The sequence below is a fragment of the Aquila chrysaetos genome, chromosome 10 (genome assembly GCF_900496995.4).
Source record: "Aquila chrysaetos chrysaetos chromosome 10, bAquChr1.4, whole genome shotgun sequence".
NCBI lineage: Eukaryota > Metazoa > Chordata > Aves > Accipitriformes > Accipitridae > Aquila > Aquila chrysaetos.
This window is the reverse complement of record NC_044013.1, coordinates 12,212,532-12,232,728: the sequence shown is the minus strand read 5'-3', so window position 1 is coordinate 12,232,728 and position 20,197 is coordinate 12,212,532. Positions and strand designations below refer to the sequence as shown.

The 20,197-nt window shown below is 43.1% G+C and overlaps 1 protein-coding gene across 3 annotated transcripts in view; it reads left to right on the top strand.

Annotated features, from left to right (window-relative positions):
* Positions 1-648: 648 nt before the first annotated feature.
* The window catches only part of PSMD1 (proteasome 26S subunit, non-ATPase 1), a 75,475-nt gene continuing 55,926 nt past the window's right edge, over positions 649-20,197 (top strand). For 2 of the 3 annotated variants that reach the window (XR_005933360.1, XM_041126702.1), the window contains exons 1-16: positions 649-807; positions 3,283-3,326; positions 4,378-4,451; positions 4,701-4,870; positions 5,742-5,947; positions 7,241-7,384; positions 8,222-8,448; positions 9,891-9,951; positions 11,684-11,812; positions 13,007-13,095; positions 13,772-13,850; positions 14,611-14,784; positions 15,750-15,861; positions 16,503-16,699; positions 17,284-17,379; positions 17,925-17,989. Coding sequence is in view for 2 of the 3 variants with exons in the window: in XM_041126702.1 (XP_040982636.1) it covers positions 792-807; positions 3,283-3,326; positions 4,378-4,451; positions 4,701-4,870; positions 5,742-5,947; positions 7,241-7,384; positions 8,222-8,448; positions 9,891-9,951; positions 11,684-11,812; positions 13,007-13,095; positions 13,772-13,850; positions 14,611-14,784; positions 15,750-15,861; positions 16,503-16,699; positions 17,284-17,379; positions 17,925-17,989 (1,883 nt within the window). In the remaining variant the exon portion in view is untranslated. The remainder of the gene's footprint in view (positions 808-3,282; positions 3,327-4,377; positions 4,452-4,700; positions 4,871-5,741; positions 5,948-7,240; positions 7,385-8,221; positions 8,449-9,890; positions 9,952-11,683; positions 11,813-13,006; positions 13,096-13,771; positions 13,851-14,610; positions 14,785-15,749; positions 15,862-16,502; positions 16,700-17,283; positions 17,380-17,924; positions 17,990-20,197) is intronic. The other variant, XM_030028148.2, reaches the window with a different exon arrangement.

The following is a 20,197-nucleotide window of genomic DNA, read 5'->3' as shown; positions in this document are numbered from 1 at the left end:
CAGGTGCATCTGTACGCCTGCTTCCCTTTTTACGGGAGAAATGGGGTTTGGGTGAGGCCTTTCCCCGTGGCTACAAGGTATGCAAGAGGAGTCGGGGCCCACAGCGGCGGCCTGCGAGAGGTGCTAAATCCGTGGGGTAAAATGCCCGCCCCCCCCCCAAAAGATGCCACCCCGTCGCGGGCAGCCTGTCCTGGCAGTGTGTGTGTGGGGGGAGCTGCCACCTGGGCGGTGCAGCCTGGCAGAAGGGGGCAGCCGTTTGTCTGGGCACAGCGCAAACACGGGCATTTACAGGGTCACCCGTGGGGATCCCACGGCCCCGCTGCCCGCCCTCGCCGCCCCCCAGGCAGGAGGGCGCAGGCAGGGGAAGGCTGCCTACCCTCCCAGGCCAAGCATGCGGTGGGGGCCCTGCGGGCCCGGTGTGGGGTCTGCGGAGTGTGGGGGGAGTCCGTGGGGTCCCGTGTGGGCCCGGGGGGGCTGGCGAGGCCCGTGGGGAGCGCGGGGTGCCTGTGAGGGGGGCAGGGGAAGGTGCGAGGCCCCGGGAGGCAGAGCTGTCCCGCTCGCGCCTGGCTGTTTCTCCGCCGCTCCGCGCAGGCGATCGCCACAGGCACCTTTCCCGGGAGCAGCGGGGTTCTGCCGGAAGGGGACCTTCGCGCCACTTCCGGGCCGGGCGGCGGCGGAGCGGCAGCGGCGCGGCGCGGACCCCGGGCGGCGGCGGCACTACCGCACCTGGGCCGGAGCGGGCCGGACCGGACCGGACCCCACCTCCCTCCGCTGGGCCGCCGGGCGGCACCATGATCACCTCGGCCGGTGAGGGAGCGGCGCGGGGTAGCGTTGCCCGCCGGGGTTTCGCTGAGTCAGGGCCGTGACTGGGCACCGCCGTAGGCCGCGGGGGCGCCGGCCGCAGCGCTCCGTGGGGCCGCCCGTCACGGGGGTCTCCCCCCCGACCCGGTCACCCCTGGCCGGCAGTCGCCGTACGCCTCGGCGGGAGCGGGAGGCCGCCCCGGTGCCCGGCGGCTCGCCACAACCGGCGTTTTAAGCCTGAGCCGCGGGAGGCGAGGAACTGCCCAGTGCCCGCCCGTGCCCCGGGGCGGCCTCCCCCCCTTCCCCCAGGTGCTGCGGCGGCCTGAGCGGGACCGGCTCTCCGGCGGGCTCCGTGGGGACGCGCGGGAGGCAGAGGCGGCTGGCTGCCCGTCCGCCCGCCCGTCCCGGCGCCGCGTCCAGCTTCTGCCGGTACTTGAGGAGGGCACTGCGGTGGCTTTGCCGGCCCCCTGGCAGACACTGGGGTGACCTGAAGGTCTTCACCTGTTTAAAGTGAATAACGCGTAGGAGGTACAAAACAGGCGGGCAGTCGGGGTCTGTAGGAGGTACAGCAGGGAGCGAGAAAGGGGAAGAGGCAGACTTGAACTTTGGAGGGGGTCAGAAAGGCAAAGGCCTTGCAGAGGAAAAGCCAGCCTAAAGAGTCCAGGCTAACGAAGCATGTGAGGAGTTAGATGTTAAAACACTGTTTCTGGATCTATGGAGAACTTTATAGTGTAAGAAAATAGGAGAAGTATTTCCAAAAGTACTCAGGCCAGGAATTAATATGTGAGCGGTTGTGACTTTGTGAGAGAAACAGTGCAGAGGATAATAGTCTGCAAATTGCTTTCTCTTTCTGAACCCTTTGCTTTATGTTTATGTCTAATTGAGGAAGAGTAGGTATTCATTTCAGAGGAGTTTTAAAAACATAGAAACGGTATCTTGAATAGGAGTGAGATTGCTTCCTCCTGATAGATCAGGTAAATGCAGGAGTTTATTTAAAAAAAAAAAAAAAATCATACATTTGGAGTAGAGTTGCAGAAAACAGCTGGCAGGAGCACTGTGGGGTGGGCTACTGAACCTGCCTTCCTTGCCCAAGGGCCACAACAGTGCTCCTTCAGTTGTTACTGGCAGATGTGTGTCTAACCTGGTTTTAAAAAATCTCTGATAGTGAAGGTTCTACAGCCTTGTTAGGCAAAAGGAATAACTGTCTTACAGTCAGAAAACTTTTCTAATCATCAAACCTCAATCTTTGAAGCTCCAAATAAAGCTTGGTCTTACTATTCCTGTTAATGTCTGCCACAAAGATCAAATTATTCTCTTTCTGCTGGCAGCTGCCCTGTACATGTATGCACTCTGTACCCTTCCCAGATTTCTGTAGACTAGCCAGTTACAGACCTCCAGTCAACTTTTGTAAGTGCCAGTTGGTAGACCTCTTTGTTCTTATTGCTCAGTTCTGAACGCCCTGGTTTGCTCATGACTCTTAAGACATGGTGCCCAGCATGGGACACGGCAGTCTGGCTCAGGTGTGTCAGTACCAGACAGAGGGAAGGATTGCCTCATATATGTGCCAAGAAACGCTCTCACTTACACACCTCAGTGTGAAGCTTGGGTTCTCTGCCTCTCACTGCAGCCATATGATATTATTGATCATGTTTCATCTTAATCCATTCTACTACTGAGATTCCTCTCTATATTTGTACATTTTACTTTTGACCTGCACACTCTTCTTTTAGATTTGTCAAGATCTTTTGAAAGCCCAGTTCAGCCCTCTAGTAGGCTTGCTGGCCTTTCCAATTTGATGTCTTATTTAGATTTTAAAAGGTTATCAATCTATACAACAGGTGAAAGACTGAAAGCAGTGAATTGTGTTGGACTTAGATCAGATCCTATTCCACCCCTTTCACTTGCATCCTTGCAGCCTGACAATGAAACCATCTATAACTATTCTTCAGATCGAGCTCACCAAATAACTGTGAACCTCTCAGTTATGTCAGTTAAACAATATTTCTGTAGTTGTTTTTGTTCAAGTGTTGTCGACAGTGTCAGGAATCTTGCTAAAGCTGCGAGATAAGACATCTTTTCTTAGTCATGAGGTCTGTTTCCTTGACATGAGTTAGGATGTTTTGACATGTTCTTCTTTATGCCCCTTGAGGAAGTGGGAAGTGACTTGCTCGAAAGCAGTCAGCAAACTAGGGATGGAGCTGGCGGCAGTAAATCCCAGATTCTCCAAGTTCCTGCCTAATATGTTTTCCTCTAAGAAGGATCATCTTTTATAAACAGTGTACCTTTTCAGTTATAAATTCTGAACTATTTTATATCATGTTTAATACAAACCTGGATCTGATCTTTGAAGTTTAATACTGAAGATTTTAAACCAGCATTCCAGAGACAGCTGCATTTCCTGTTCTGTTGGTTTTGAACTAAATGAGATGTTCACTTTTGAAACAGAGAGAGTCCAAAACTGACTATGATCTTGTTTTGCAGCTGGAATTATCTCTCTTCTGGATGAAGAAGAGCCACAGCTCAAGGTAAGCTCTTACATCTGGGAGCAAATAACAGCAAGTGCGTTATGTTGAGAGCTTAAAATCAGAAATTAGTGGATCTCAATAATTAATGGTTGGGAAGCACCAGGTGGGCCCCAAATCATATCTAGCCTGAAAGTTGAAAGGAGAGGCTTAAATAACGTGATAACAGATGGCAAACTTCCTTGTTTTGAACATGGATCAAATTGGAGCTTCACATGCAAAGATCTCTATTCACCAAAGCTCCCAGCTCTCTGATGATAATGGGGTTTTGCTACTTAAAAGTGTTCCAGAGACTGCATTTTGACTATGTAAAATTCAGAGCTGAAGAACATCTCAAGTTTTTAATATAATTTAAGTGATGTAAAACAAAATCACAGTTACAGTTTTCACTTGGAAAAAAAATTACAGTAGTAGGAGAAGAAAACAGCAACAGAAACTTTACAGTCCACAAAGTATATGAATCCACAGGACAACACCAAACACTCAAAAGTGGTAATGTATTGATGATGCTTGCTAGTTACTTAAACAGTTAACATAGCCCCTTTTAGGAGGGGGAGGTGCATCTTGTAATATTGGTAATCTCCTTGGAAACAGATTTAGGTGGTGATAGAGGTGAATGAGCCCTGCATTTGCTCTGAACTGATTACAAGTGGGCTGATTCTAGTCTGGATATTGTTTATCTGCTAAAGTACTGTGTCCAAGTAGAGTTGGCTGGCTTAGTCCACAGGTCAATTCTGTGTGCTACACAAAGGTTGCCACAAAGACTTTGAAAACTTTGTATTTTAAGGAATTTCACCTATCAGTCATTTTTGCCAGTCATTCATCACAGAGAGGCCATGGGAAGGAACTTCAGGGTTGTCTTACCTGTTAAGTGAACAGCCCTTTATTTGCAAAGGACTTGCAAAGATTAGTGAATGCTTGCAAAGATCTTTTAAAGTAGAATTTGCAGTTGAAATGGGTCAGTGTTTATGGTATAGTCTTAGGTGGTACTTTATTTTTACTGGAGAAAGGTAATAAATGCATTTTTTATGTAATATAACTTTTTTTTTTGTAGGAGTTTGCTCTTCACAAGTTGAATGCTGTTGTCAATGACTTCTGGGCAGAAATCTCTGAGTCAGTGGACAAAATGTAAGAGAAGACACTTATTACTTCAGGGTGCGCAGTTTAAAAAGAACATGAGATATGAAGTGGATGTAGTTCTGGTTGCTTGATGCTGTTTAGTACAGCATCTAGGTCCATATTTTCCAGAAAGCACTAGTATAAGTGGATGTGGGGTTGGAGCTGTAGTCCCAAAGATGCAAGTTTGATCAAGCTGTCATGTGGCCTTAAAAAGAACTGAGCACACAGAGCTGATGCTCTTCTCTCTCTTCTTTGCAGTGAAGTTCTCTATGAAGACGAGGGCTTTCGAAGCCGGCAGTTTGCTGCTCTAGTTGCTTCTAAAGTTTTTTACCACCTGGGAGCTTTTGAGGAATCACTGAACTATGCCCTGGGAGCAGGTGACCTCTTCAATGTCAATGACAACTCGGAATATGTGGAGACGATCATTGGTAAACAACTGTTTTTGCAAAAGCAAAGCTCATGTGCTGTCAAAATTACTGTAGCTTTGAGATTTTAGTTGATGTATCTGCTTTTCTCCATATTCCTCTTCCTCTCCTTGTATTCATTTAAACTGATGCTGCAGCTAATTTTACCCACTTTATTTGTGCTTTCTCCTGCTTTGGGATTCTGTAATGGAACTGACTTAGGAGTTCTGGCATTTTTTTCCCATTCTTAACCCTTATTCTATTGTGAGTTCCTACTAGGAAAGTTGCGTTGCTTGTTTATTGTCCTTTCTCTCATTTGTGTGCTAATGTTGTTATCAATTTCAGCATAACTTTGGAAATAATCGGCTAATAAGTGTAACTGCACACCTGAGGGGTACAATTCTTTTTTTATCCACCCTTAACAGTATAGCAAGTCAGACGTTGAATGCATGTATAATTTGAATATCTTTTTAAAAGTCTCGTCTGCTGGTATCACTTACCTTGTACAGGATATGATGGACCATGGCTGGCTTTCAGTCTCCCCAGCCAGTGCTTACAGTGGAGCTAGGATGTCTCCTGCTGCTCTTTCTTCATTTATTTAAAATATCGTGCCACTATGAACAAAGATCATGTCCTTGGTTCCATTTTAAAAATACCTACTTTGTTTCAGCACTAAAATCAGAGTTTGTTAGGAGAGAATATAAGTATCTTCCACTACTGTCTGTATATGACTACACAAATAGTTCTTGTGCCTCACCTTTGTGTAGTTTCCCATATGCTGTATTTGCGGTAGAATGTGTGTATGCACATACTGGTCTCTTCATCTGTAAAAACCTGCAAACATCTAGGAAGTTGACTTTTCACCCCCCACCATGTTTGTTCAATATCTTTTCAGCAAAATGTATTGACCACTACACCAAGCAGTGTGTGGAGAATGCGGAGCTGCCAGAAGGGGAGAAGAAACCTGTTGATGAAAGGCTAGAAGGGATAGTGAACAAAATGTTCCAGCGGTGCTTGGATGACCACAAGTACAAGCAGGCTATTGGCATTGCTCTAGAGACACGCAGACTGGACATCTTTGAGAAAACCATCCTTGAATCGGTATGTGCAAGAGACAGGAGGTGTGTGTAGCTAGTCTCTTCCAGGTATGGATCCACAAGTGAAGTACAAGATCCATGTTGCTATGGAACTTGCCCTGTTTTGTATGAACAAAATAGAACATGAAACTCGGGTGTTTGGTTCAACATGCTTATGGAAGGCAGAGCCGCTCAGGGCTATCAAGTATAGAGACAACCCTATCTTTAAGAAATCTCTGAGCTGCAAGTTGCTGGGAGAATATTCCTAGGAAGCTTGGCTGTGTGCCCCCTTCTTAAGGTATTCCCTGTCAGCTACTAGCAGAGATAGGATACTGGACTAGGCAGACCTTAGGTCTGGCATAATATAAGAACAGCTCTTTTATTTTGTTGTGCCTGTCATCTGCTGTAATTCATTGTGGGAAGGCATCCTTAGGGCTAGGTAAGTGATTTATTTATGGCAGGCAAAACAAAAAAATCCAGTGGTTGTGTGAGCTGCTCTAATTTTCAGTAAGCGGCTGTGTGCAGTCTTAGCCTGCCCTGACTGCAAGGCAGTGCAGTCTGGCTTTAACATCTTTCACTGAGGACTTAAGGTAAGTCATGTTACCTGGTGATGGCAGTAAGAGAAACATGCCTGTAGTCATTTGCAGCAGCTCAGCGGTTGTGTGTAATCTTGTCATGCTGCAGTATCTCAATCATGTGCCAGACACATGGTTTAAATCCTTTACATTTTACCACTTTTCAGTTTACAGCTTTCCCGTATTTTTGGATGGCTCCCACTTCTGTATATGGGAATGGTAATCATAAGGCATCCATCTTGCTTTCTCAGTTCTGTTTGCTGTCCTATGCACTTACTAACTTAATTGCCCATTATAAATCCCTCATTTCAAATTACCTTTCTGAAGTCTAGTAGCCAAATCTGTTTCTTAGTCTCTAGGAAGAAATAGGTGTATTGGGGATCTTTTCTTGGTGCATGGTTTGTTTTGCTGACATTTTATGTTAGTGCAGTGAATTTCACTGCGTTTGAGAATGATTATTCAAACAAGAAAGGTGAAGAAGGGGAAATAGGTATTGAACTTTTAAATTAAGCTTTTGCATGTTTTAGCTACTGAATTTAATACTGGTCCTGTACATTTTTAGTAGTATTTTTTCTTTAAACTGCAACACACCTGCATATAGGCTTTTCTGAAAATGGGAAAGGAAACTGAAGGTTTATACGTGCATGTCTTTTGCTCTGCTTTTTAAAATAGAAAGGAGGTAGCTTCATTTTAAATCCTTGTCAGTGCAAACCCAGACTTGATATCCCTGAATTTTATTTCAGAATGATGTTCCTGGGATGCTAGCTTACAGCTTGAAGCTCTGTATGTCTTTGATGCAGAATAAACAGTTCCGTAACAAAGTCTTGAGAGTTCTAGTTAAAATCTACATGAATCTGGAGAAACCAGACTTCATCAACGTGTGCCAGGTAAACTTCTCAGAGTGATGTTTAAAGATCAATCAAAAGTTACTCTTTAGATGCATTTGACTTGACATCTACCTGACCTCTGTTTTTTATTCAGTTAAGTATCTTTTCCTGGTTGCATGCTTCAAATAAATATCAAAGTGAGATCAACTTGAAAAAGATGCAAATATTGCACATTTGGTCAATTTATAGAGAAAGAAACACATTCAAAGGCAGTTTGGGGATGTAGACAACTCTGACAGAATATTTCAAGCCTATGTGAGGAGTATCAGATGGTAGGTTCGCAGCTTGGAATTTTATTTATTCCTCCAAAGAACATTTACAGTACTTTGTTTTTTGGAAAGCCATTGTCTGAAAGTGTTTAGACAACCAGTTATGAAGTTACTCAAGATGTTCTCAGGCTTTTGCCAATCTTGGTATTCCATGTACATGTGACTCAGGAGTGTTACGCCTGTTCCATTTTAGCTGAGACATCCCTGCAAAATGATTGATGCTTCTTTAATGTTCTTTTGAAATTTCTGTGTTTAGTAGGACAACATTGTCAGTTTCCAAAGATAAAGGTGCAGAAACAGGAAGGCTTGAATGGTGTGTCTTGAATTCGTAATACATGGTCTTGTTTTTAAACTGACCTATGGAAACACTTCAAAGATTTCTATTATTTCCTATGAGAGAGAGAGAGAATTTTTCTTTCTTTGAAGGGGTGTTCTGTAGATGCGGTAGATGAGGGAATGGTGAAAATGGAGTGTGGCCTTGGGTAGTGTTGCTTTTTCATTCTGAAGTATATAATATCTTCTCCTGATTTTTTTTTCTTCTTCTGTTCTTTCCCTTCCTCTTGCTCAGTGCCTGATATTCCTGGATGACCCGCAGGCTGTGAGTGACATCTTGGAAAAACTGGTGAAGGAAGATAACCTTCTCATGGCCTACCAAATTTGCTTTGATCTGTACGAAAGTGCTAGCCAGCAGTTCTTGTCTTCTGTGATCCAGAATCTCCGCACGGTTGGCACTCCAATTGCCTCCGTGCCTGGATCCACCAACACAGGCACCGTCCCTGGATCGGAGAAAGACAGGTGGGGAGACTGGCTTGAGAAGAGGCGTAATTGTTCAGATGCAACTGATGGAGCCTTCTGTTCTGTGTATGGATGCCCATTACAAGCAGTCGAGTTACTCCCCTTCATTTAAGTCAGGGTAATAGACAAGACATGCTATTTGCTCAGGACAAAATTGTATATTGCCAGAATCTGCTGTTGTTTGAAAGAATGCATTTTCCTTTGCAGTTGAGGTAAGTGTGGTGCAGTTACTGTGGCTCAGCTAATGAGCAGTAATTCAGTAAGTCATAGGGTGTGAATTGCTCGGGAACACTCTGATGTTGTGTGGTCTTTGCAGCACCTTGTAAAGCTAAGGAAGGGGAGAGTTCAAGCAAAAAGCTCGTCACAGCTATGTGCAAGTTTGGTTTCACGTCATAGCTTGTGGTCTGCTACCTGCTTGTGGGAGGAGTGAGCTCAGATGATACTGTAGTGTTATAGACCCTTTTCTACTTGCAGTTAAAAAGAGCTAGTTCAAATCTAGTCTGAGTTTTGTTAAAGTCCTGATGTTTAAAACTTGTTCATTGGTCAACATCACTGGGTCTTACCTGCAGGAAGCTGCTGTTAAGAAAACCAAAGTTGGCACTAACAGTTCCATCTTCTTTATTTCTTCTTTTGATGACTTATAGGTAATTGACACAGATAGTTTTGTTTTAAACCTCTGTTTTTTAGAGGATTGGCCAATCCATGCTAAGGCTGCTGCCCAGCTCAGGGGCAGCGTGGAAGAAGTTTGTGCTCCACCTGCTCTTTAATCACCAGAGCTGTCATGTCTGTACACAACCCAATCCCTGCACTGTCTTTGATAGTGTGTGATGGAGAATGCTGCCTAGATCAAGGCTTGTTAAATACAAGGGCTTATGCAGCTGTGAGGGACTGGGTCTAAATGCTTTTGAATCAGTGATATGGGCATAGCAAGCATTCTCCTCTCTTCTTTTCCAGTGAAATAAAAGGAAAGGCACAGAATAATTTATAAGTCAGCCTGTGAAGCATTAGGACAAGGTGCTAACAACAGCTTAATATGTTTCATTTCCATTTCAACACTCTAGCATCCATCCTAATAGTGATGAGCTCGAGGCTTCTGGGTGAGGATATAATTATCCTTTCTGCCTTGTTTGTTGACCTTGTTTTCTCACCTGTCTCTGCCTGTTCATTCCCTACAAGCATCTCTGTTTTTGTTGTCTCTATAGATGGAATAAGAGGGTGGGGTTTTCTGGGCCTTTGTCTTCAAGTTCCCTGAAAATTGAATTGGGGAGGAGTTTGCTTCTCAGCAGTGACCTCCAGATAGTCAGCCCTTGTCCTGTCAAAGTCCTATTTCCAGTCATCACCTCTGAATCTCAGGCTACTCTTCCAGGACAGTGTTCAGTCATAATTACAGTGCTTGACTAGTTACGAGTGATGAACTGGGTTGCATTTTTGTTTTATTTCAGTGATGCTATGGAAGCAGAAGAGAAACCAGGAAGCACTTGTGCAGGGAAGTCTGCAGAAATTGTGAGTGCCATTTCCAAAATATGCCTTGCTTAGCTTTTTTGTGTATTGTCTTTGAATCTCTGGGGTTGCTAAATTGGTTTGGCTAATGAAGAATGGAATTCCACTTCTGTCTTGTTTGGAGACAAGGTGACAGATGATCTCTGAGAACCAAATATACGACAGTCTGAAAGTCCAGCAGTTCAGATACTGAAAGTTGGGGGAGAGTGGGAAGTGGGTAGATTTCAGCAGGAATTATGGAGCCCTGAAAAAGGGGATAGAGGGATCTGGCTTGTGTTTGCTTTTTGTTGATACTGAAATAATTAACTCATTCCAGAAGAAAGGGCCTGAAATTTGACTGCTGCTGAGAGCCTTAGCTGATGAATTAGCTCAAGGCATTTTTTTTCTTCTCCTTCTGAAATCTGGCTGTAGTTCTGGCTAGATAGAAGTGGTGGTGTTCTGCAAGAATGGCAGGAGGGGATGCTGATGTAACATAGTTTCTTTTCCATGAAGGAGGAATGTGTTGCCTCTGGCTAGCATGGTGACTGTATTCCTGGGCCAGCTGGTTAGAATCTTGTTTAGTTCCTTTTCCCAGTATTGGAGAAAGTTGAGTTCACTTCTAACATGCACATACAATTGCATTTCAGCATGTAGAATAGATAATGCAATTCTGACGCTTTTAATGCTGAGGAAAGGAAATACTACTAGAGAGGAAAGTAAAACCCAAGACAAGTTTTGTTTGTTTTTTTTTTCCCCATGGTGCATGTTTGCGAACTAGACTTGGGAATCTTTGAGAGATTCTTGCAGATCACTTAAAAATTAATCAAGGGCAAACAGAAGTGTTTTCTTGAAATTGTATTCCACAAGGAAAACAGAAGGGGTCAAGTTTCTTGTCCCATCAAGGAACCAGTAAACAGTGCTTTTGTGCAGGAAAGGTGTCTTGAATCAGTTTCTGCTGCATTGGCATTGCTGACTGTGCCAAGGGATAAGTGCATAAAAACGGTCTATGTGGCCAGAAATGTTCTTGAGCTTAATCTTCCATAATTCAGAATGCTGACTACAAAGAAATAATTGAGGGGATTAGTTTAAGGACTGAACTACTCATGCTTGCCTGGTCACTGAGCGGCTAACGATGTCAGTACAAAGAGGTGCAGTGTACTTTTCACCTTGCTCAGAAGGGACTTCAGTTGAAACTTAATCTGTGGAAACTGTTCTGTCATAAGGAGGAAGGAGGCTCTCTCAAATCGCTCTGGAAGATGAATGTATTAGAGATTCCTAGTTCTACTAGTCATTGTTCTAAATAAAGCCTGTAGCTCACAAGAATGATGCTGCAGCTCAGCAGGGTCGTGCAAAGTGTTGTGGCTTTGCGATCCTCTCCATTAAAACTGCCATGGAAATATAGGTTGACGTTTATAAAAGTGGTTGGCTCTTGCTGGAGAGTCATTGTATCTGTAAGGCCAAACAGCAGCTTGCAGAATATCCAATGTTACTCATATCCTTTTGCTTTCAATGAAAGAATACGTTTCTTTTCAGAGTCTCTTCTCCCACCTGCACTGTTATGCACAAAGGGACTTGATTATCTGGGAGATTTGGGCTTGTGCAGCAAGGGCAGAAACAATGTCCTTTTAGTCCTAAAACCTGATAGATTTTGGAGTATGGTGATGGGAACATACCAGAGTGGCTTCTCATGAACTGTATTTTAACAGGACCGTAGTTGGGTTCTCATGTTTTTCCTTTGTTTTGCTTGTATGTGAAGAACCCAGAGCCTAAGGACCAGATCTCAAAAATGATTAAAATTTTGAGTGGGGAAATGGCCATTGAGTTACATCTGCAGTTTTTAATACGAAACAACAATACAGACCTCATGATCCTCAAAAACACAAAGGTAAGAGGCTTTGTTAGATATGGTTGTCTTGGATTCATCTGACTCATCCTGTGTTTGTTTTGACCACGTTGCTGTTATTTTACAACATCATCTTATGTTTTAGCCTGGCCTCCCTGGGTTTTGAGGTTACAAATCTGTGGTTTAGCCATGATAAATTAACATTTAAAACTTGGACCTGTGAGGCTGAAGAAGAGCTGATTGCACCCGAAGGCCATGTAATCAGATTGTTTCAGCTTACAGCTAGTATGACCTAATGACAGGCTGCTATTAGTGTGTTGATTTATTTTTTTTTTTTTTTTTCCTCCCCCGATTTGGTTATGGAAACTAATCCTTTTCTCCTCCCCTTTTTTGGTGGGTTTGTTTTCCATCTGGTCAGTAACATGGAAGAACTCACCCTCGAGCTCCATGACTGATCCATTGCAAATGCTGCTGATTGGGGAGGGAGGGAGTCAGCCAGGACTGTAGGTTACAGTATGTTGGTATCTTGGTTGGGGTGTTATGTGAAACCACACCTTCAGCTTGGCTAAAGAAATACGTGCTCAGTGACTAATATTTCCACACTGAAGACAAAACTGATCAGATATTATAATGTAGGCAGTGCTAGTGAATTGAGTAACTGGTTTTGTTTTGGAACGTGTTACTCAAAAGTGGGCAAATTAAAACTTACAGGTGAATTAGACTTTCTTAAGCTAAATGATTATTAGAAACCATAGGAGAAGTTTTTTATATGTGAAATGATATGCACATCATCAGCAAAAATGGTAGGGGACGCTTGTCAGTGGGTTGGGTTCATCTATTTCAGGAGGCACTTCAAATGTATTGGAAAATCTTTCCCATCTGCTGGTGAAGTGCTTGGGAGTGATCATGCATAGTGTTCCAGGGATGGCTTGAAAACGTCAGCAGCAAATGCTCTGCAGTGCTCAGTTCTGGGAATCAGAAGCAGGGTTCTCTGGTTAAGCTGCAATTGAAGTAGTCACATCTCTGACAAACTCAGAAAGGATTGGTTTGCACTGGAAAGATGGGTTGAGGATGTATTAGAATGTATTAACAATCCATTAACTTTGATTAAAGGGAAATTGCTGGTTAAATTGAGCATAATTACAATCCATTTTTCTAATGTACTGGCAAGTATGCTAAGTGACCCAGGGCATATCTTTTGCTGACTGGTGATACTGATTGTTTTTGTTTTTTCAGGATGCAGTGCGGAATTCCGTGTGTCATACAGCAACGGTTATAGCAAACTCCTTTATGCATTGTGGTACAACCAGTGACCAGTTCCTTAGGTAAATCTATGGCAGGGAAGCTCCAATGTCATTTAGCGGTGTTTAAACAACATTGTTGCCCTACTTAGCTTGGTACTTCCAAAAGGGTGGCTGCAGAACTCTGATGAGCTTAAAGAAGAATAAACAAAGGGTCCGAAAACTAATGTGGAGGCAAAGGGAAGAAGGTGGAATTGTTTCCTTTTCTCTATCCTCACAAACTGGCTTTATTTGACTGCTAACCATATGAGCAGTTTGGAGGGTGGAGATCTGGAATTTCTGTTCTCTTTGTTTACTAGCTGGAGAATTTCTGAGATGATGTATCTGTTTTGGTAGAGACTGACAGTGCTGAATGACTCTTGGAAGGGAAATGTCAGGGCTGACCTTACCAAGGACTTGAGGAAGGTTCCAGAAACTCTGTTAGAGTTTCTCCCAGAGAGTTGATGCTGCATATTGAGCAGTTGTTCTCCATCCTTCACCGAGATCACCAGTATTGGGAAGCTTGACTTAGAACCAGTCAAAAATCAAGGCTGATGAAGGGGAGAGAGGTATAAAGTGGAAATGTGGTTAGCCTTCTTGCCTTCTGGAGCTGTTGTCTGGTTTGAAAGCAGTCTTTTTTAGTGCTCTGAAACCCTGCTTGCAGGATGAGGAACAGGCTCTATGAAAAACTTTGTATAACTTTTCTCTTTTTGTCTTGCAGAGACAATTTGGAGTGGCTTGCCAGGGCCACTAACTGGGCTAAGTTTACTGCTACTGCCAGCTTGGGTGTCATACACAAGGTAATGTTGCATTCATTTCCCTCTGTTTAATATAAATGCTTGACTTGTGAACACTGAAAACATTGAAATGGGGTTTCTGAATGATGCCTGCACTCCAGTTTGTAACATAGTTGGTGTCTTTGCACTAAGGAAAAGCTGTGCTTTATCAAGTCCATCTCATCTGATACCTGATGCAGTTTACGGCATGTTTTGCTAAGCATCAAAAAGGTGGTAGGATAACATGGCTCAAGGAGAGAGTCTTCCTAGCTCTTCTCTTCCTTGTTGAGTTGAACAGAGTCAATAGTTTCTAGCCACTAAAATTGGAGGTGTATATTTCTTAAGTGGTTTTGGGACGGTACCAAAGTCGTTACTGTAGTAAGTTTCAGTAAGTTTGAATGGTGAATTTCTTCAAGTTCATTCGCAGGGGTGTATATTTAAAGCTGTTTTGAAATAGCAAAAAGTCTTTGTTTTGTGTGCCTCAACCCTCATTCAAGTGCTCTAGTGAATGAATTGGTGTAGCTTCAGGCCAAATTTGTCCTGGTTTGGATCAGTGACCAAGCAATTGATGAATACTTGTGTAATGTGGTTAGTAAAACCCCAGTACAGAAGGATTCTTTGCTGATTGTACAGCACTGAAAGGCTGATTTTTGTGGAGAATGTAATGGCTGTAACATGTTTTCTCCTGACTTGTTTAAATATTATCATGAACTGTTTGCATCTACTGTTTTTTCACCTTTCACTTCCCACTGTCTTCCCTTCCTGCTGGACGCTGGACATACAGGGTCATGAGAAAGAAGCATTACAGCTAATGGCAACATACCTACCCAAGGACACCTCTCCAGGGTCTGCCTACCAGGAAGGTGGAGGTCTTTATGCCCTGGGTCTCATTCACGCTAACCATGGTGGGGACATCATTGACTATTTGCTGAACCAGCTGAAGAATGCCAGTAATGATGTATGTACTGGGTTCAGTAATGAACCTTTGTTTTGTTGGGAATATCCAGAAGGGTGCTAGCTGGTTTAGAAGTGGGGGTTAGAGGTAACTAAGACCATGGCAGTAGTGTGATACTTACACCTCCTGTGGGCCTTAAATGTGGTTTGGTTTTAACAACCTATTGCTCAAAGTTCAGGTAGAATTTTTAGGAAATTCTTACATATTTGACAGTGAATCTAGCTTTGTCTTTCTTAGTATTTGTATATCTACTTTGTTTTGCTAGCGGACCTGCAGTATTCAGGCACTGTTATTGCTTGCAGCTTAGCTGTCAAAGGAGTAAGCCACAAAATGCTTCTGCTGCCCTGTAGGTTTAATGCATCTTATACAAAAATAAGTGTTTTACTTCACTTCCTGTTTGTAGACCTCTACAAAAAGTCTCTTTTTAAGTTAGGAACAGATTAGTATTTTCTGAGCATGTTCCCTTCTCTTTGGGGAATTTCAGACTACTACTTTAAAAATTCTGTGAATGGATCCCATATGTCTTATTGCAAATGTACTGCCTTTCCTGTATCCGTTGTTAGAACAAAAGAGGATGTAGACTGTTTAATTGGGTACAGATTTACCTTTCTATTCAAAAGCTATTACTGGGTAGCAATTTTTACACATGGCACAGATTTATGGTTTTACATAAATCAGTCAGTGGGGAAAAAGACCTTAAAGATACTAGAAAGTCTCTTCCTATGTATAAAGCTTCTGATACTCATTGTTTATGGGCTTTTGAACTGCCGTTTCTATTCTATTTAGTGCCTTTCATCAGAGTTATTGCCTGAGATGGTGAAAGTGATATTTCTAACAGGTCAAGAGATCATTTTGGGTGGTTTGGGGCTAAAAGTTGGCAGCTTTATATTGATGGAAAGATGTCTACTTCAGCTGAAGCCATGCTGTTCCCTGTTTTGTGATGACTGAACTTGCATATGCTTCTCTAGATTGTCCGACATGGCGGCAGCCTGGGTTTGGGTCTGGCTGCCATGGGGACAGCACGTCAAGATGTGTACGATTTGCTGAAAACAAATCTATACCAGGATGATGCAGTGACAGGTAAATGTTCTGCTTTCAAAGCAAATAACCATCTGAGGCCTTACCAGGCATCTGGGGTTTTTTGGTGGGTTTTTTTTTCAGGTGTTCTGTTAGCAGCGTCGGTCACTTCTAGGTTGCCTTAGCTGCGTTTTATTTACTGACCTTTTCCTGATCAGCATGGTTCTCTAGTTATGTGGCAGTAATGTTCAGAGGTCCTGTCAGGACTGGTCTGTGGCACTATGCCCAATATTGATAAGACATGCAAGGTCTTTAAACGGTCCTTTATTTTGCTCTATTCTTTCCTTTCTCATATGCTTTTTATTTAGTGTGGTTGATCTCCAGAGCCATGTGCCCTTTTTGGCTGAGAGAAAGGCTTGGAGAAGCTTGTGGGGGCTACTGTTGCATTGGCAGGGGTTCACAGGAAAATTATCTCAGCAGTTCTTGGCCAAAGAAGGGAAAATTGAACTTAGTAGGGAAGAGCACTAAGTTGTGGCTGGTAGGTTATCATTACAAGCACATTTGGCATGAATAATGGGTTTGCTGGGTGTGGTGGTGTCCAGAAGTGATCTGTTGGCCTACATCTTGTGTGATTCTATAGATACAATATTCACTGCTTTTGGGAACAGAGTTTGCTTGATTTCTTGCTTTTCTGTGCTGTGCAGGTGAGGCAGCTGGCCTGGCACTGGGACTGGTTATGTTGGGATCCAAAAATGCTCAGGCTATTGAGGACATGGTTGGTTATGCACAGGAAACCCAGCATGAAAAGATTTTGCGAGGCCTTGCGGTTGGAATTGCTCTGGTCATGTACGGGAGGATGGAGGAGGCAGATGCTCTCATTGAGAGTCTCTGCAGAGATAAGGTAAGTTTAGCTATGACTTAATCCCTGGCCCTTTTGTTACATGGTTGAGCTTCCTGTCCTTTTGTGAAATCTCCAGCTATGGTGGGTTGGCTGTTTCAAACCAGGGAAATCCTTACATAGTTCTGAAGTGGGGCAGTTTCACAGGTTGCTTCACTCTGATCAAAAATACACAAACAACAGTGCTTAGTTGTGTATTTTTTTAGCCTCATACTCAGTCTCCATAGTCCTGTGAGCAGCAACAAGGAGCAGAACAGGGTGTAATGGTTAAACACAGATGAGGCTCGCTGTAGGTGGATCATTCTCAAGGATCTAGTAGTGGTCAATAGCAGATAGTGAGTAAGAAGCAGAATGACACATCTGCCAGATACTCTTTGGCAGCCTGTGGCATAGCAACTTTCTGTCTCCCTGAAATTGGTAATGGCAACCCTGCTTTGGTGATTGTCCTGTTACTCATCCCTAATAAACAATTACACAGTGAGGCTACCTGTTTGCAGATTCCAGGCCCAAGAGTGGAACAGATTTAAAGTCAGAATTACTGAGTCTGTGTTTGGATGGATGATAAATATTGATGCTTTCTCTTCCAGGATCCAATTCTCCGTCGTTCTGGCATGTACACTGTTGCTATGGCATACTGTGGCTCAGGGAACAACAAGGCTATCAGACGCCTACTGCATGTGGCTGTAAGTACTGTGGGCTTAGGAGCACATAGCAAGAAGTTTGTGGTGAGAGAGTAAGCATATCACTTTGACAGGCTTTGTGTCTACAGTATTGATGTTCGGTCCAAATTTGAGATTGTGAAGTGATGAAAGCTTTCCTGAATACTATGAGTAGAAATAACAGCGTCTCTTGACATTAGAATAAGTAGACTTTCAGCAAGAGAATATTCAACCTGTGATCACAAAAAAGGAACCTATTAAAAAATGAAACATGATCCTAAAGTAGTTAGTAATGGATTTGCAGTGAATAGTCTGTGTAATGATGGGCTGGGGAAAAAACAGCTTAAGCTGTAAAAGATGAGGTCTGTCTGCTCTTTGATAGGCTTGCAGTCACAGTGTATGAACAACCGTGAGGCTGTTTCAGCTGAGGGTGAAACATGACTGTTAACTTTTTTTCTCTATAATCCTGTATTCTTGATTAACTTGTGTGCCTGACACCTGGCCTGAAATGTTGCAGAATCCTCAAGTGTTTTAACTGTATTCTGAATATCCTGTTTTCCCTTTTGTAGGTGAGTGATGTGAATGATGACGTGAGGCGGGCAGCTGTTGAGTCACTTGGTTTCATTCTGTTCAGGTACACTATCTTCCTTGGTCACTTCTACAGCCTTCAATTTGATGTCTGTTACATTTTCAGGAAATGTGTATGCTATTGCTTTCACAAAATGACTCAATTGCTAACTGAATGGAGGTTGAAAAGTCAAAAAATTGAGAGAGAATAAAGCTTGGTTCAGAATTGGAAGCCTTCCTTAATGTTCAGCAGATGCTTAATGAGCCTTTCTGTAGGTTTCCGGTCTTACGGCTTAATTGTCTGAATAGAGTTAGATGAAGTTGACAAATAGAAGGAAAAATTAATATTTGCAGGATTGAAAGTTAATTAAAAATTAAATACACAGTGCTTGTGCCAGGCCTTTTAAAGCCAGCAGTACTCAGACAAATATGTCTGCCTGACTGCTATCTAAGATGTTCCTGGAGGTTGTGACTTCAGTAAAAATAACCTGAAGAAGGATGTTGAAATAGTCTTTGTTTTTTAAGTATCCACTGTTAAACCCTGACAGGTTACTGGGCTTACATTGTGGTAATGTAAGCCCATCACAAAATAGTCATGATGTTTGCTTTGGTTCTCTAAAGTGAAATCTGTTGCTGAACTGGTATTTTGTAGTGCTCTGTAGTGCTCTGTAGTTCCCTAGGTAAGAGGTGTTTGGGATTTTTTATTAGATTGGGGAATTAGAAGGCTCCCCAAAGACTACACTTTCATCTGTTAATACAGTAATCTGTGTAATCTGAGCGCTGAGCCAAGCTGCAGCCTTTGAGTGTGTCTGAGAGGAGGTAGTGCATACTCGGGCGCAGGACTGTAATTTAAAAATCTTTGCATCTTCTTTGGGCTAGTGGCAGTCTGTAAATTCATGCTAAAAAGCAGGATAAGAGGTGCTTAAAGCTGGTATTAAAGAACTGGGTTACTGATACGACCAGTCAATTTGTCATTAACCAAGTTGTTCCTCACGTACAAATTACTCTGCTCCATTCTGTTTTCCTGAAGCGTATTCTGGCTGCAATTAAATGTAGTTTATAAACAGAATGAATTCCCTCTGTGGGCAGCAGGCGTCTCCCAAGAGCTTCTGCTGTGTTGCTTTCAATGAGTACAGATCGTTCTTTCATGCATAGCGATCTGTCCCTTTCCTGAAGCCAAAGGGTCTGTTTAACTGGTTTCTGCATCTGTGTACAGAAGGAAAATTCCATGCAGGCCTTCCATAGTTGCAGGCATCTTTTTTTCCAAACAGGTTGTGACAAAGCACTTTTGATCTCTGATTTCAGTGTAATTTTTCTATTCAACGAATGCAAAACATAATTGGACATTGATAGCTCCTGCCAAAATGAGAAGCTTTCAAGGCTCTGAGCTATAGCATTTACCATGTGCTGGCATCTTGTTGGAGCAAGATAGTTCTGGGCCTGTTTGCTCCCTATCCAGCAATGAGAAAACGAATGACATCATCTTTTCACCTGCTCTGCAGTGGTTCAGATCTTATCCTGCCTCTTCCCTTCCCTTTCTGGAGGTGTACAGTCCAAAACCTGCTTGCACACTAGGGAAGAACATTTCCTTGTCCACCTTACTTAGTGGCAAAGACTGAAACTTTTTAGCTGATTATCACTGGCTTCTGGAGGCAAAAGGCTTGTGTTAGGCTGCTGTAGTTGCTAACACTTTTCACTTGGTAACTTTCACAAAATACATGATCAGTTGTTTTGCTTTAAGACACAATTCTGGAGGGAGCCCTTGGTTTTTCTAGCCCAGACCCCTGCATTCACATGCAGCGATGGAAGAGATTTTCTGCTTAGAGGGCCCCACAGATTACCTACCCCCTGCGTTACTCTAATTATAAACCAAAAGCCGTGTTTCATTTCCTGGAAATAAATATTGTCCATTGCTGTAGGGATCTAGAAGCTGGTTTTACATTTACCTTTCCTGTTTGCTGAAACTGCTAGTTAGCACTAATTGTGTGCTCTGGCCCATCTCAACACTGCAGGTGTGCCATGACGTAAAGAGCAAGTAGGCTGTGAGTTTGTCAGATTTCATGACTAAAATAACATCTCTTTCTTAGGACTGGTGTTTGTTGAAGCCTAACTGGATTTACTTTTCTTAAAGACCACTAATACAGCATTGAATACTGGCAAGAGTCGGTGATCTGTCAGCTGCTAGGGGTACAGAGCTTTTGAATGAAGTGTTTTGTGATGAGAGGTGAACAGGTCTAATACAGTAGGCTAAGCCCCAGAAATTTATCTCGTCTTA